General features: G+C 54.4%; 7 protein-coding genes across 7 annotated transcripts; 3 read left to right on the top strand and 4 right to left on the bottom strand.

Annotated features, from left to right (window-relative positions):
* Positions 1–31: 31 nt before the first annotated feature.
* BAUCODRAFT_26843 (uncharacterized protein) lies at positions 32–6023 on the top strand (the record flags this gene model as incomplete). Its single annotated transcript, XM_007680967.1, has 5 exons — positions 32–74; positions 139–437; positions 492–1274; positions 1361–1503; positions 1550–6023. The coding sequence occupies 5 exons, from the start codon at positions 32–34 to the stop codon at positions 6021–6023; spliced, it is 5742 nt and encodes a 1913-aa protein (XP_007679157.1).
* A 238-nt stretch (positions 6024–6261) lies between these two features.
* Positions 6262–7529, bottom strand: BAUCODRAFT_246226 (uncharacterized protein). The gene is made up of 2 exons (XM_007681481.1): positions 6687–7529; positions 6262–6630 (listed from the first exon to the last, which is right to left on the bottom strand). Exons 1-2 carry the CDS (start codon positions 7387–7389, stop codon positions 6500–6502), a joined length of 834 nt encoding a protein of 277 aa, XP_007679671.1. The 5' UTR covers positions 7390–7529; the 3' UTR covers positions 6262–6499.
* A 1293-nt stretch (positions 7530–8822) lies between these two features.
* BAUCODRAFT_52000 (uncharacterized protein) lies at positions 8823–9733 on the bottom strand (the record flags this gene model as incomplete). Its single annotated transcript, XM_007681137.1, has 4 exons — positions 8823–8939; positions 9011–9085; positions 9164–9173; positions 9231–9733. Coding segments are annotated over 4 exons (705 nt in total), but the record flags the coding sequence as incomplete, so codon positions are not given.
* Positions 9734–9837: 104 nt separating this feature from the next.
* BAUCODRAFT_246162 (uncharacterized protein) lies at positions 9838–10801 on the top strand. Its single transcript, XM_007681480.1, has one exon. It carries the CDS (start codon positions 9913–9915, stop codon positions 10696–10698), a length of 786 nt encoding a protein of 261 aa, XP_007679670.1. The 5' UTR covers positions 9838–9912; the 3' UTR covers positions 10699–10801.
* A 418-nt stretch (positions 10802–11219) lies between these two features.
* On the bottom strand, positions 11220–11928 carry BAUCODRAFT_246219 (uncharacterized protein). Its single transcript, XM_007681479.1, has one exon. It carries the CDS (start codon positions 11794–11796, stop codon positions 11362–11364), a length of 435 nt encoding a protein of 144 aa, XP_007679669.1. The 5' UTR covers positions 11797–11928; the 3' UTR covers positions 11220–11361.
* A 550-nt stretch (positions 11929–12478) lies between these two features.
* BAUCODRAFT_37268 (uncharacterized protein) lies at positions 12479–13484 on the bottom strand. The gene is made up of 2 exons (XM_007681090.1): positions 13055–13484; positions 12479–12999 (listed from the first exon to the last, which is right to left on the bottom strand). Exons 1-2 carry the CDS (start codon positions 13339–13341, stop codon positions 12663–12665), a joined length of 624 nt encoding a protein of 207 aa, XP_007679280.1. The 5' UTR covers positions 13342–13484; the 3' UTR covers positions 12479–12662.
* A 32-nt stretch (positions 13485–13516) lies between these two features.
* BAUCODRAFT_95433 (uncharacterized protein) lies at positions 13517–15537 on the top strand. Its single transcript, XM_007681478.1, has 3 exons — positions 13517–13720; positions 13778–13877; positions 13934–15537. The coding sequence occupies exon 3, from the start codon at positions 14002–14004 to the stop codon at positions 15451–15453; it is 1452 nt and encodes a 483-aa protein (XP_007679668.1). The 5' UTR covers positions 13517–13720; positions 13778–13877; positions 13934–14001; the 3' UTR covers positions 15454–15537.
* Positions 15538–15574: the final 37 nt, after the last annotated feature.

Raw genomic sequence — 15574 nt, 5'->3', positions numbered from 1 at the left:
ATCAGGTTCTTTCAGACCAAGACTGTTTGACATGGCGGCCAAGTACGCTGTCGTAGTTGGAGCAAGTTATGTGGGTAAGTTTCCGTATCTCCAACCAACCCTCCACGAAGTGAACGGTACGCTAATGGCCATGTCAAGGTATCAAAGCGGCGCAAGAACTAGCAAGCACTCTCCATGGAGTCCATCACGTTCTTCTCGTCGAATCGAATTCGCATTTCCAGCATCTTTTCGCCTTTCCACGCTTTGCAGTAGCTACTGGCGTCGACACGGCCAAAGCATTCATCCCACTACGACCCGGCGTCTTCGCAGCTAGTCCCGAAGGCTCCGGAAGCATCGTGCAAGCCCGAGCAACGAGGTTGACCTCGGAAGCCGTCGAGCTCGATAGAGACGTGCTGTTAGATGGGGAGTCGAGGCGGTCAATTCAATATGCCTTCCTTGTCCGTATATCCATAGTCCATAGCATTACAACTCGCCCGCTGACTTGACGCCAGGTCATCGCTACTGGGACCAAGCTCTCGCCACCCTCGACACTACCTGGTACAGCGAAGAAGGATGGCGTGACTTATCTCCAGAAACATGTCCAGCAAATAGTTCGCAGCTCCAATATTGTCGTCATCGGCGCTGGTGCGGTAGGCGTCCAAATGGCCACCGACATCAAGGAGCTGTATCCCGACAAGAATGTAACGCTCGTGCATTCAAGAACGCAAGTCATGAATGCCTTTCACCCTCAGCTGCACGAGATCGTACGCAAACGTTGCGAAGAATTAGGCATTGCTATGAAGCTGGGATCGAGAGTGAAACTGCCTCCGGGAGGATATCCGACCGACGGGAGCAGCTTCACCGTTGACCTAGAAGACGGGACACAATTACCGGCCGATTTTGCGATCATCTGCACCGGACAGATACCTCAGTCTGATATCCTGAGGACGTTATCGCCAAGTTCTATCAATGAAAGGAGATTCATCAAAGTACTGCCTACCTTGCAAATCAGCGACCACGATCACCCGAATGTATTCGCTCTTGGCGACATTGCAGATACAGGTGCACATAAGGCTGCGCGGCCAGGAATGGGACAGGCAGCGCTCGTAGCCCGAAATATCATGCACCTGATCAAGAAAGAGCCTCTTGAGGATTACGCAGCGTCAGATCCACCTGCCATCCATATGAGTCTTGGGATAAGAAAGAACGTAGTTTTCGTTAATCCGCCACCGGGCTCGAACGAGCCTATGGTCAAACACCGGGACGATGGAGAGTTGGACATGGGCATACATGCGGTATGGGAGAGGAGAGGTGGTGGCGCGGACCCAATGTTGTAGATAGCTTGTCAGTACAATGCTGCGATGACCTGCTGGAACATTAGGTAGCTTTGAGTATACGATCCGGGTTTTCCATTCAACGTTCCATGTCTGAGCGTTTGTTTGTCAGCGGATCAGATAACGGTAGTGTCGCGTGGCTCGGAGACGCTGTGGCGCTTCGTCACCGGAGCTCTAGTCGAGCTGAGGCGTACGTGTACAGTGAAGGCGATAGCCTTATGCGAACTATCGCGCAGCCTCCAAAACACTTACTCTCTCTCATGGCGACGAGATAAGCATCAGCTGGGCAACATGAGGCGCTTCTTCGGGTTGCTGCTTGCATTAACAAGCTTCGTGCTGGCCGCGAAGGATGGACCAACCATTGAGGAGACCAAGTTCGACTCGCTACCGACCAACCTCTTCTACTTTGAGGATTCCGATGTCGTTCTCGTAACGGGCAGTTCTTCGAGAACTGCATACCGATCCGACGATGCGGGTGTCACATGGAAACCACTCAATGGACCAGAGAAGGGCGACATACTAGAGATCACAAGGCATCCATACAACAACCAAGTTGCAGTCGTGCTGGGCTTCGAAAAGGTGCATTGGATTACCAAGGATCAGGGAAAGACGTGGACTGAGTTCACTGTCCCGGAACAGCCTACTCTTGCGCGATCGCCGGTGGTATATCATGCGAGCGATCCGAATCGCATCATTTTGTTGACCGCAACGTGCTTTGGCTTCGAGTGCATGGACAGCGCTTACTACACCACCAACGGCTTCGAGACGGAGGCCCGGTTATTGCGCGACGATGCAACCATGTGTATTTGGGCGAAGTCCACCAATCTGTTCACCACTGGCCAGAAGGACCTGGACGCAGATCAAACGCTCTGTGTTGTAAAAGGCAGCTTCACGCCTTTCTCTTCTGAGTATAGGCTCATGATATCGTCAGATTACTTCCTGACGGAAGAGCTTGAGCCGGCGATGGCGGATGGACGGACGGTCAGCGGAGTGGTTAACCTGGCTGCAGTTAAGTCATATCTGGTGGCAGCAGCTAAGAGCGAGGGCACAACGGAGCTGGCTATGTATGTCTCGGACGATACATTGACATGGCATCGTGCGGAGTTTGGAGGACACAAGCTCGAGGAAGATGCATACACCTTGCTCGAAAGCACCAACTACAGCATGCAGATCGATGTATTGAATACCAAGCCTACTAGCCCCATGGGTGTGCTACTCACCAGCAATAGCAACGGTACCTTTTTCAGAAAGAACATCGAGCACACCAATCGCAATATGCGCGGCTTTGTGGACTTCGAGAAGATCCAGAACATCCAGGGTATCGTCATGGTCAATACTGTCAAGAATTGGGCGGAAATCGAGAAGAGCTGGTGGGCGGATAGAGAAGTTATTACGCAGATCAGCTTCGACGATGGTCGCACTTGGCAGCCGCTCAGTGTCGGCAAGAGCGACCAGCTACACTTGCACTCTGTCACAGAGCAGCGCAATGCCGGTCGCATCTTCAGCAGCCCTGCGCCAGGCATCGTTATGGGTGTCGGGAACGTTGGAAAGAACCTCAAGACTTACGAGGAAGGGGACTTATACGTGTCGGACGATGCTGGCCTGACATGGAGACTCGCGCTGCAGAGACCGCACCTTTACGAGTTTGGGGACCAAGGAGCCATTTTGGTTGCTATTGAAGACGAGGAGACCGACGAGATTAAGTGGTCCCTCAACCACGGCAAGGACTGGACGACGGCCAAGCTTGCGGACTTCGGCATAAAGGACAAGATCCAGCCGACGGCACTCACGACAACACCGGACTCGACGAGCTTGAAGTTCGTAATGACCGCCACGAAGGGCAGGGGCTCGGTACTGGATCACTACATATATTCGCTCGACTTCGAGAACCTGGATATTCCTAAGTGCAAAGAAAAAGACTTCGAGAAGTGGTATGCCCGGGTTGACGAGAAAGGGGAGCCAACTTGTATCATGGGACACACGCAAATGTTTCGTCGCCGTAGGGCCGATTCGGAATGCTTCGTTGACGAAGAGTTCAAGGACCCGCTGCCGGTGATGGAAGACTGCAAGTGCAGCATCGAAGATTTCGAATGTGACTATGAGCAGAACTTCATGTGGGATGCCGAGAGCCAGAAATGCGTGCCTGGCGGTCCTCTGCATGCGCCTGAAGGCAAGTGCGAGGATAACGAAGGCACGTATATGGGCACGTCTGGCTACAAGCTCATTCCGGGCAACACGTGCACCAGGAAGGGTGGCGTCTCGCTTGACGATCCTATTGAGCGCGACTGCAAGGATACTGGTGGTCCGGCTGTAACAGGTATCAGCAGCGAAGTGACAACGTTTAAGGGGGACAAATTCCTCGAGTACTACTACCTCGAGCGCAGCGAAAGCAGCAGTGGCGAGGATGAAACCATCATCATGCGTACTGATCGCCGCGAGGTGTATCTATCTCGTGATCATGGTAAGAAATGGTATCCGGTCGATACTGACGACGAAGAAGTGGTTGCCGTTTACCCGCATCAGTATTTGAACGATGCGGTGTATTTGGTGACGCCCTCGAAGACGGTATATTATAGCCAGAATCGTGGTGGGACGTGGCACACTTTCGAAGCGCCAGAAAGACCGAGCCAAGACCGCGTCCAGATCCTGCAGTTTCACCCGACACAGAAGGATTGGTTGATCTGGACTGGCGGTCGAGAAGGTCAAAGCATCGCGCATGTGTCCACAAAGGGCGGTGACGACTGGCAGACGTTGCTTCGTTCTGTCAGGAAGTGCCAATTTGTTTATCGCGAAGATCGCGTTGGAAGCGACCAGCTGATCTACTGTGAGCAATACGAGAATCAGGACTCGGACGCCAAGATCAACCTACTCAGTTCGGATGACTTCTTCGAGCACAAGAAGGAGCTGAAGAGGGACGTTATCAGTTTCGCAACGATGGCGGAGTACATCGTAGTGGCGGTGCGAGATCAAGATCACTCAAGCCTAAAGGTGGACACCAGCATCGATGGCCAGGTCTTTGCTGACGCACAGTTCCCAAGTAACTTCAAGGTGCAACATCAACAAGCCTACACCGTGCTCGACAGCTCGACACATGCGGTCTTCTTGCACGTCACCGTCAACAACCACGAGGACAGCGAGTATGGCAGCATCATCAAATCGAACAGCAATGGCACGTCTTACGTTTTGGCTGTAAATGAAGTAAACCGCAACGGACCTGGGTACGTCGACTTCGAGAAAATGCTTGGGCTGGAGGGCGTAGCGGTCATCAATCGTGTTGCGAATGCGGAAGATGTCGATGCTGGCTCGTCCAAGAAGCTCAAGACGTACATAACGCACAACGACGGTGCTGACTGGGCGCTCATCACACGACCTGTCGACCCACCTAAGGGGAAGCCGTTCGAGTGTAAAGGCACCAGCGACAAATGCAGCCTCCATCTCCACGGCTACACCGAGAGATCAGATCCTAGGGATACCTTCTCTTCCCCGTCAGCTGTGGGACTCATGATCGCCACTGGCAACGTTGGCGAGTACCTGATTTCTAAGAAGGACGCCGATACTTTCGCCACACGTGACGGTGGCCTGACCTGGACGCAGATCCTGCCAGGCACCTGGATGTGGGAGTATGGCGACCAGGGCTCGATCGTGGTCATTGTCCAGGAGGGCGAGCCTACTACACAGGTCATGTACAGCTTGGATGAGGGCATCACGTGGTATCCATATGAGTTCTCTGATACTGCGATGACGGTCGAGGATCTCACTACGGTACCGTCCGATACCTCTCGCAACTTCATTCTCTGGGGCAGGATCAGGGGCGATCTCACGACAATCAACATTGATTTCAGTGGTTTGGAGGAGCGCAGCAGGATGTGTGTCTTGGACGAACAAGATCCAAACAACAGTCAGAGCGACTACTACCTCTGGGAGCCAAAGCATCCTCTGTCCGACGATAACTGCCTCTTCGGGCACGTGGCACAATATCACCGCAAGAAGCGTGACTCGAAGTGCTACAATGGTCGCGAGATTCAGCATCTACACAACATCGCTAAGAACTGCACGTGCACACGTCGTGACTTTGAGTGCGACTACAACTACGAAAAGCAGTCGGACGGCTCATGTAGACTTGTACCTGGCTTGCCGCCACCAGACGCTGCAGCTATCTGCAAGACAGACAAGAATATCAAGGAGTACTACGATGTCACGGGCTACCGCAGGATACCGCTCACGACGTGCGAAGGCGGACAGGAGCTCGACTACACGGCTCGGACGCGCCCATGCCCGGGCTGGGAAGAGGATTACGAGCGACGGCACGGCATCGGCGCTGTCGGTCTCTTCTTCGCCATCATGTTGCCCATCGGCGCTGCGGCGGGTGTGGGTTACTGGGTATGGCGGAATTGGGACGGCAAGTTCGGCCGCATACGCCTCGGTGGCGATGGGCCGGGCTTGGGCGGCTACAGCGCTTTCGATCGTGAGGCGCCGTGGATTAAGTACCCTGTCATGGCGCTTAGTGCGGTCGTGGCGGTGATTGCGGCGATGCCGATGGTGCTTGGCAGCCTGTGGAAGGCGGTCAGCACGAGGTTGGGTAGGAGTGGCGGCGGATATACGAGGCCGTACACGAGTAGGAATAGCTTCCAGAGGGCGCGGGGAGACTATGCGATCACCGATCAAGATGAGGGTGAGCTTCTGGGTGAAGAAAGCGACGAGGAAGTGTAAGCTGCATCGGAATAGTATGGACAGTATTGCACTCGGCCTGCGCGGTTACGACTGGCAAATGGCATTGACGATTTGCGTTAGCGTTGTGCATAGCTGGCTTGGGCAAGAGCGAATGACATGGTCAATGTAGAGTAGCAGTCATGATAGCCATGTGCAAACATTTCGCTTTTCGGCCCAGCTGCCATGTACGGCAGCTTCGGACAGCTCGCCAACAGGACCAACGCCCTTCACTCAATACATTGTTCGCTGGCTGTCGCAATGTTACCACAGATAATCAACCAGCCGACTTCAGTGCATTTTGGACCGCAATGAGTCGCCCGTGGACGCCACTGTGATCAGTACGACAAATGGCCGCAACTGCGCTGCGGTCTTCGGTTGGCAGAATTATCTCAGCATCACGTACGCTTGTCGTCCACCATTATACCGTGTGCAGCGGACTTTGATCCCGCTCCAAGCATTATCCTCTCCGCGCCACTTTATTGCTGCCTCGCGACATAGACACCGTCCTCTTGAGCGATCAGAGAGTGTTTGTTGGCGAGCTTGTCGTGCCCATCCTTGACGAATCGGTACTCTGCGAGAGTCGGGATTGGCCTGCCTTTCAAGAACGCTGTAACAGGAGTCAGGACGTACGTCAACCAGAAGTAAGTAGCGTGGGTCGCATACCAAGTCTCTTCGCCTTCGCATACGATCGGCGCTCTTCATACTTCTCCTCTCTGGTCTCTGCCTTACGTTGCGAATTTGTACGACGTCGCGACCGAAACAAAGATCGAGCTTCGAACCTTTGCTTTTCCTCATCAAGCCTTCGACGATGCCTTATACTTGTCAGACTCTGTTCGCTCAAATGCACCTCGGCTTCAAAGTAGACTCGAACAGCGACGAAGCCATGGTCGTTGATGGTTGAACAAGAATGGCTCTCATACGGGCACATGCGATGTCCTGCACGTAGTCTTAACGTGGCTTCAAATAGGTCTCCGACGGTAATGCCGTTACCGTTCGTGAGTGGCTTAGGGTAATCTTGAGGTTCAGGGAGCTGTACTTGATAAGTTTCTGGCTTCCTGCGCTGTTGCTCGTCATGGTAACAGCACAAACGAATGCTCATCTGCTTCGGTGCCAGGGAGCATTGGGGAAGCATTCTGCACCGAGTTCCAATTTGGGGCAGCTTGTCGCTTTCGGAATGGACACTGATCTTAACAGCATACCAAAGTAGGGAAGGCTCGCCGCGGCCCTTACTACGCCACTCCCTTTCTGGACTATTGATGTCTATACAAGAAAGGCTAAGCTTGCCTACAACTTCATTCCAATGCTCCCAATCAGAGAATGTCGTCCATTCGGAGTCTGCATATCGGCCCGAACTGCGGCATAGCATCGGTAAGTACGGTCCGCACGCCAAAAGCTAAGCTTTTACGAGTCGGAGATACCTCGAGCAGCTCTTCCAGAGACAGATAGCCAAGTATTTCTGCCAGAAGCTCCAGAATCCCGAACACTTCCTGAGCCTTCGCTGCTGACTGGACGGTCGGCCGCTACACCAGCTCTCTGTGCTTGAAGCACTCGTTGAGACTGTCTCTGACTGTTTTTAGGTACTCCCGTGCTCGGCTCACACGGATCTGCAGATGCTCTCTGCTGTTCTTGCGACATCCGTCTCAGCTTTTACATTTGGTGCACTGCCCGGCACTCGCAAAATTCGTGTTGCTGCACCAGGTTCCACCCAAGATCATCGTGCCTGAGCTTCAACCCCAGAGTGAGTTCCACATTCGTCCTTACGTAGCCGGACTTGTTGAGCAGGCCACAGCTTGCGTAAGGCCACAGTAGATGCTCTCGGCAGAGGTTAGCGGCAACGACCAACCAGTCAGCGACTGTAAGTCCCGTTGGCGACCGGGCGGGCTCTGGTCTTGCAGGCGACGGCCGAGTGTGGTGGGGCTCACTCGAAGGGATACCAGGTGCGAAATCGCAACACTCAATGGAGATTGAGGCGAGTTCCACAGGGGTTACGCAGATCAGCATTGACCGCCCTCTTAGACCGACCAGAGGCACGGGACCGCAGATCCCGCCGACTCCGTTGTCGACAATCTTGTTCATGGTGCCTCTGCCGTTGACAGCAAATAGACTCTTCCATTGTTGGTATCGGAAGCCAGGAAACTGACTGCCGCACATAGGTGCAGCGTCCTCGTTCGCGAAAGGACTGGCGTAGACCGTTCAGCCTTTGACCGCAACACAGAAACACATGATGCGTCCCAACGACGGTGACGCATTCAACAAGTCAACCGCAGTCTTGTTGTTACAATTCGCGCTAAGAAGCTCGTAGGCGGTGAGGCTGACCAAGATGGGTTCCACAAGCTCCGGGACATCGAAGACACTCTGCGCCGCTGTGCAAGTGGCGAGGTCTATTTATTGCGGCTTGCCGTCAAACCCATTTGGCTCAGCTCAAGTGTGATGGCGCCGAGCAGCTGCTGTGTTTTCGGATCCTCAAGAGCGGCGGTCTGAAGCTGTCGTAAGTTTCGAACTGTGGGGGGCCTCCTCCAGCTTCTGCTGCAATGCATCCGATTGAGCCACCATGCTGATGCCGCTGTGACATCTCCTGTCGGCCTGAAAGCGGTATCGAAAGTCCAGCAAAGCAAAGAACGTAAAGCACTCAAAACAATGGCGAGCTAAGGTGGAATTTCCTGAGGCAGCAGCGGCTCGTTTCGCGCCTTCCGCACGCAGCTGATGGCGACGGAAGTACGACGCGCACCACACAGCATGTACTGTTGAGATCGACAGTCCCGTATCACAACAATACGCTCGCTACTCCTCCACGCCTTCCTCAACCTCCTCCAGCCCTCGCACCCTCACCTCCTTGATCCGCAGAATCGTGTGCCGATGCTTGCTTTTCACCCTCTTTACTTTTCTCTGCCTTCTCTTCGTTTTCTCTTCAACATGCTAGCAACGATGGGCATCAGTGTCAGCTGTGTCTCAGACATTGCGGACGGCGCTAAGATCGCTGCGCTTACCAAAGGGTCACTCTCCACACCCATTACCACAGCCCTACACACAAACAGTCGATCGTCCACATAAGATACCTTGCCCTTCGCAAGATGCGGCACGAAGTGCGGCGCTATCATCTTCGCACCTCCCGCTAACGCCGTGCCGGGCTCAGGCATAACTGTTGACTGACTCGCCAGATTGCCCGTGGTTGGGTCCAGGATCGTGATTGTCGATGTGGTGGGCGACTTCAGTGCCGGTGGAGCCGTGGCAGCCTTGAGAGTGTAATCTCTGCTGCCGATGATGCTGGCTCGGTCCAAGCGAAGTATGTCGCCGGGTTCAACGTCCTTCATGTGAAAGGGCAGTCGTAGTGTGTCGCCTTGAGTGAGAAGGTAGGGTCTGTCGTACAGATGGGCGACAATGTAGTGCGGCCCTTGCGCCTGTAAGACTGGCAGCAGCTCACGGACGGACTGTGAGAGAGCAGGTGGGGAAGACGTCGCATTCGCCGCAGGCAGTTCCGGTAGCGAAGCTAAAGGTCCTGATGATGCCCGCGGCGGTGCTCGTTGATCCTGCTGTAGTGCTTCCCGCTGTCTTGAGATATTTGATACGCCACTAACGAGCGGAGGAGGGAGGTTGCTAGCTGCTGTCGAGTGCGAGACTGTCGTAAGTCCTGCCGCCCAGGGGAGGAGGAATGTGGGTGGCATTGGCCATCGTGAGTCGAGCAGAGCTCGCTTCAAGCTTTTGGTGAGCATCGTGGGGATGAACGGATGGCAAGGGATGATCGCGTGTGACGGTGTTCCTGCTCGAAGTCCGCAGGAGAAGCAGTCCGGCGGATCTTCGGCACGCTTCCTCCGCCAAGATTTCGAGGTAGATTTCACTCATTCGCCGCCGACCAACCTCGCTCCATCAGCTGCGTATACAAGCCGCCAGGATGCCCCAAAACGAGTACATCGAGCGCTTCCAAAAGCAGCACGGCAAGCGTCTCGACCATGACGAGCGGGTCCGCAAGCGCGCCGCACGAGAAACCAAACATGTTTCGGAGAAGGCGCAGAACCTGCGAGGCCTGCGGGCTAAGCTACACCAGCAGAAACGGCACAAGGAGAAGATTCAGATGAAGAAGCAAATCCGGCAACAAGAGGAGAAGAATGTCAAGGGTTCCGAAGATACCGGACCCGGCAAGACGCCATTACCGTCCTACCTGCTCGACCGGAGTAACGCTACCAATGCGAAAGCGCTGAGTTCGGCGATCAAGAACAAGCGCGCAGAGAAGGCAGCCAAGTTCTCCGTGCCATTGCCGAAGGTGAGAGGCATCAGCGAGGCGGAGATGTTCAAGGTGGTGAAGACGGGCAAGAAGACGGCGAAGAAGAGCTGGAAACGCATGATCACCAAGCCAACATTCGTCGGCCCGGACTTTACGCGGCGGCCTGTAAAGTACGAGCGCTTCATACGACCGATGGGTCTGCGATATAAGAAGGCAAACGTGACGCATCCGGAGTTGGGTGTGACCGTGCAGCTACCGATTATCAGTGTGAAGAAGAACCCGCAAAGTCCGATGTACACGCAGTTGGGCGTTTTGACGAAAGGCACGATCGTGGAAGTGAACGTGAGTGAGTTGGGCTTGGTGACGGCAGGTGGTAAGGTTGTTTGGGGACGGTGGGCGCAGGTGACGAACAACCCGGAGAATGATGGGTGCTTGAATGCCGTGCTTCTGGTGTAAGGGGCGCCATCGAATCGAGAGGTTATTGTTTCTCAAGTAACGATGGGTTGTGATGCTGCCCTACGAGCACGCCATGCGATTGCCGCGCAGAGGAGATGGGCACTATAATGGTGGAATAACGAGGCTGCTCCAGGCCGCAAACGGTGCGCTGCCACGGTTCGTGGCGCTAGAGGTTTCAAGGATAACTACGCGGCTGGCCTAGAAAATGTTCGACATTCCGGAGGTCCTAGAGTTCATTCTGCTGGAGCTCAACGCATTGAACCTCACAAGAGCAATGTGTGTCAATCGCACTTTTCGCGAGATGTTGAGGGGGTCGATCAGGCTTCAGCGTCGTATGGGAGCACTACCCGACCTGAACACCAACTTCAAGCAGATGTGATTAATCATGTGCGATCCCTGGTTCAGTGTCGGCATTAACTCGGAGACACTCTAGGATAACAGCGTCCAATGTAACCTTGACTTCCGTATCAACGGCGCACTTAGACCGACGATGAAAAATCGGCAGCAGGATCAATTCCCTCCTAATACGCCAGCGTCCAGTCACTCACCTCCAACTCTGGCTTGACTGTTGCGACGACTAGCGCTGTTCCAAGGGAGGATCCATCGACCCGAACACTTAGCGTCTATGGCGGAATCACGCTAGGGCTCCTTGAATACATGGCTTTACAACTCATTGAGGATCATCGCAGTTGCCCTGTGGCGCCAGTGGCAATGCTTGACAAGGATGGTCAGAATAAGGTCCTCCCAGACGGAAAGGCAACTCTCACTCTGCGCCGTTCGGATCCTTTCGTCGTTGCACTCGTCAACTGAAAGCGGAGCGCAAGCGGCAAAAGCAGGATAAGGCGGTGAAGCGGCGAAAGACGGAAGCGTACATGGCCGCGAAGCTCGCAAGTAAGCTGTGCCCTCAAATTGCAAACTACGAATAGCTCTAACGGATAGCAGCACATGTCCAAGGCTCCAGATGCCGATACCGCCGCAAATTAAGCCACGCTGAGTCGGGACAAGCAAGAGAAACGACGTGGCCCGAACAGATCTCGTCAGATGAGTTTGATGACACGTAAAGTGCACCACTTGGTGCCCGGCACGATGATTCTTCATGTGCACGACAGATCTTCAAGGTTACTATTCTTAAGCTGAGTTCCATGCTATGTAGGTGCAGGCTTCGTAGAGCGCACATCAGTTTCGTAGTCATACTTCCCACCTCACAGGTCGTGCCTGCCCTTTCGCAACCGCTTGTGTGGGGCTTGCATTAGCGCGACATCCGCAAGCAGCGGCTGTCCCCGCTTCAGATGCTCCAAAGACATGCGTGCTGAACGCACAAGCGAACAGACATCAGCAGAGACGCCAAGTCCGATCTGTTTTGATGGTGACATTGCAGGATGGATCGGGCCAGAAGCGCACCCGCGGAGAACATACGCGCTGCTCACCACGACCTTATCGGAGTGAATGTCACGATTTCGCAATCGAGCCAACTCAAGCAAGGGTATCATGCTCGACTCCTCAGCGCTGAGGCTCTGCGATGTATCAATGCCGCAATCGACCACCTGCACGGCTACCAAGAGGGCATGAAACGACTGCTCGCTACACTACCGCCACCACGACCTTGGCCGCCAGCCGCGTCTGTAGAGGTGGTGCAAACTGTATTTGAGATTCCAGAGCTCCTGGAACGCATCCTGCTCTTTCTCGATGCATTGGATTTGCTCAAGTACAGCAGGTCAATCGCCTATTCCTCGGGAACATCAACGCTTCGATCAAGCTTCAGCGTCACATCGGCTTACTAGCGGGCCTAACGAGCCATTTCCGGGTCATCGGTCTCCCGGGCCTCCACCTGCTACATTGCAGCGTTGACCGCGAAGTTTCATCCCTAAGCGTCTCGTTCAGGGTCTTCCTTGGGGGGGAAGACTCCGAAGCCTGGCACCAGAGTCAAATCTCTACTTATCATCCAGCCTCCAGTCAAGCACCTTTCAATATGGACTTCGAGCTGCGAAGATGATGATTTGCCAGACCTTGCCCCTCCTCGCTCGCTTCACGCTAAAGATGGCATCACTTACGGCCAACTTTATGATCTCGTGGAGCAGACAAGACAATACCATGACACATGTCCTTCCGCACTCGTAGCATCGCACAAGGAAGACGGATCTATAAAGTTCAACATCGACATCCATGGATTCACTGTACTCGAACAGAGAGACCCGATCGTCGCGGAGTATCACATCGAGATAGCCAGCGAACAGGCGCACCCTCGTGCTAGACAGGCGCGGAGGAAGCGTTTGAGAGCGTACCTGGCCGCGAAAACTGCGGGTGGGCACAATCGATGCACTCCGTGTTGACTCTGTGCTTACTGACCGATGTGTAGCGCTCCAAGCCGGGTCGAAAATCCCTACACTTGCAGATTTCGAAGCACAGGCGCCAGGGAATGATGGTCAAGCGGCAGGGGCAGACAGCAATAGTATGGACGAGGAGGATGATGAGTAGCATTGTCGCTCCAGACGCAAGTTTCTCATGACCGGCATTGGCGCCATGCAACGCTACAGGCGAGTACGGTCTGTCTGCGGCTGTACCCCCACGTTTACTCGGCACTACACAGGAGCTAGCAGGAGGTGTCGAGAGGTTAGCTTCGGTTGACGGAGTTTGACAGCTCATCGCGCGTCTTCGACGCCTTGCACAACTTTTTGGGCTTGCTTCGATCGTTCAGGTCGGATCTTGGCTAGAGCGTGGCCGGAGCGTGGCCGGAGCGCATGTTGGTAGTAGAAATATCGTGCTACAGCTGTCATTGAGATTCGCGCTACGATTTGTCACCCCGGTAATGTACGATACAATGTGTTCATCGTCATTCGATCTAGCCCATGTTCGCCTTAGGCATAAAGTCTGCCTCTACAACTTACTTCGCTGTTGTTGACCTTGAATCGCACTGGATGTGACGAACTTCTCTCTTGTATGAGCTTCTAGTACAACTTGTCAGGCTACCCAAGGCAAGATGTCGATCCATCCATCGAGGCAGGCGCAGGTGGAAGATGACGAGGTAAGCACCCTTCTACACTTTTCCTGAAGCGATCCATGTTCACACAATTGCTTATAGCGAGCGCTTCCCGGACTCTGCTGGGACGTCAGGAGTGAAAAGAATGACTGATCAGACTCCACGCAGGAAGCAGATGCCAGTATCAGTCTTAGTAACATACGTGAGGAAACCTCCAACCAATCGTGACTGCGATCTTGAACTGATTTTTCCTACCAGCAATCGACCGCAACCATGCGACTTCCTTCTCTGCAGCTGGACTACAGTCCCAGCAGATATACGACGACATGGCGCGCAAGCGAAAGGCAGCGTCCCTAGCAGTGCCCACCGATGACAAGCGCGTGCGCCTCGAACTCCGCAGCAGAGGTGAGCCCATAACTCTCTTCGGTGAGCGGCCAGAGGATCGGCGAGAAAGGCTACGAGAGCTCTTGTATCGCGAGCAGGAAAGCGGCGCCGGCGAGGATACAGCCATGCTTGATGCCAACGAGCAGCCCGTACACGAGGACGATGAGGAAGAAGGTGAGTTCTACACGCAAGGCAGTGATACTCTGGTTGAATCACGAAAGGAGATTGCGCGGTATAGCTTGCCAAGAGCGAAGCGGCGCATAGCCCATCAACGGCTTGAAAGTACGATCCCAGTCCAGACACATGTCAAGCACCGGAAGGCGATCAAAGAGCGGCTCGGTGGCTTCGAGTTGTTCGGCAGTCAAATCGCCAGTGAGCGGCCGATGGGCATCGTACGCTTCGCACCAAACGGACAGCTAGTGGCATGCGGTGATTGGGCTGGGAGCATTAAGCTGCTAGACGTACCTAACCTTGAAACGAGAGCGGTTCTACGCGGTCACAAGCAGCTAATAGGCGGCATATCGTGGTATCCGGGTGCTACACTTCCGCAATCCGGCATCAGCGATGAGGCTGTTAACCTTGCATCTTCCGGTGGCGAAGGCGAAATTCATCTCTGGGCACTCAACCAAGACACTCCGATCGCAACACTTTCCGGACACAGCGCAAGGGTCTGCAGGACCGACTTTCATCCTTCAGGCAAGTACCTCGCATCGGCCTCTTACGACACGACTTGGCGGCTGTGGGATATTGCCACCACCACGGAGTTGCTACTTCAGGAGGGTCATAGCAAGGAAGTCTATACAGTAACCTTCAACGAAGACGGCAGCTTGGTCGCTTCAGCAGGCCTTGACAGTATCGGCCGGATTTGGGACTTGCGGACAGGCAGGACGGTGATGCTTCTGGAGGGCCATATCAAGCCTATTCATGCGGCAGACTGGGGTAGCGATAGCATCAGGGTAATGACGGGTAGTCAAGATGGCTTCGCGAAATGCTGGGACCTGCGTGCCGTTCGCGAGACGGCGAGCATTGGAGCGCACCGTGGTGGGGTGACGGATCTGCGATGGTTCAAAGGGACAGACGGCCCGCTCTCAGATCGATCGCCGCGGGTGGAAAGCAAGGATGTCACAATTACCAATGGAGAGGAGCATGGCGGAAGTGACGAAGTTGAGGCCGTACCGACTCCGAAAAGGGCAGGCACGTTCTTCGTCAGCAGTGGCTTCGACAAAACGGTCAATATCTTCTCCGCCGATGATTGGGCGCTGTGTAAGTCCTTGACAGGACACGATGGGGTGGTGGTGGCGACAGATATCACGGCGGATGCGCGTTGGATCGCTAGCTGTGGGCGAGATCGGACCGTGAAGTTGTGGGCCAGGGATGATATGGAGGGTATATGAACGTATTACTCGCGGTTGCCGCATCCCCCACTTACCATGCACACAAAATCCATGCCTGCTATTCAAAACACAGTGTGTTGCCCTCACCATCCGCACATGCCATGTATGCGACAAAACCAAC

The sequence above is a fragment of the Baudoinia panamericana genome, assembly GCF_000338955.1.
Source record: "Baudoinia panamericana UAMH 10762 unplaced genomic scaffold BAUCOscaffold_11, whole genome shotgun sequence".
NCBI lineage: Eukaryota > Fungi > Ascomycota > Dothideomycetes > Mycosphaerellales > Teratosphaeriaceae > Baudoinia > Baudoinia panamericana.
The sequence above is the reverse complement of the archived record's forward strand: the minus strand, read 5'-3'. Positions and strand labels throughout refer to the sequence as shown.

What these genes read in the sequence shown, in the direction of transcription:
- BAUCODRAFT_246219 (XM_007681479.1), bottom strand. Translation starts at nt 11,796, where the DNA reads ATGAAGAATCATCGTGCCGGGCACCAAGTGGTGCACTTTACGTGTCAT.
- BAUCODRAFT_246226 (XM_007681481.1), bottom strand. Translation starts at nt 7,389, where the DNA reads ATGCTATGCCGCAGTTCGGGCCGATATGCAGACTCCGAATGGACGACA. An exon ending in TGCGAAGGCGAAGAGACTTG is followed by an intron (nt 6,631 to 6,686) that starts GTATGCGACCCA and finishes CTCCTGTTACAG; the next exon opens with CGTTCTTGAAAGGCAGGCCA.
- BAUCODRAFT_246162 (XM_007681480.1), top strand. Translation starts at nt 9,913, where the DNA reads ATGCCCCAAAACGAGTACATCGAGCGCTTCCAAAAGCAGCACGGCAAG.
- BAUCODRAFT_37268 (XM_007681090.1), bottom strand. Translation starts at nt 13,341, where the DNA reads ATGAGCTGTCAAACTCCGTCAACCGAAGCTAACCTCTCGACACCTCCT. An exon ending in TTTCGACCCGGCTTGGAGCG is followed by an intron (nt 13,000 to 13,054) that starts CTACACATCGGT and finishes GATTGTGCCCAC; the next exon opens with CCGCAGTTTTCGCGGCCAGG.
- BAUCODRAFT_95433 (XM_007681478.1), top strand. Translation starts at nt 14,002, where the DNA reads ATGGCGCGCAAGCGAAAGGCAGCGTCCCTAGCAGTGCCCACCGATGAC.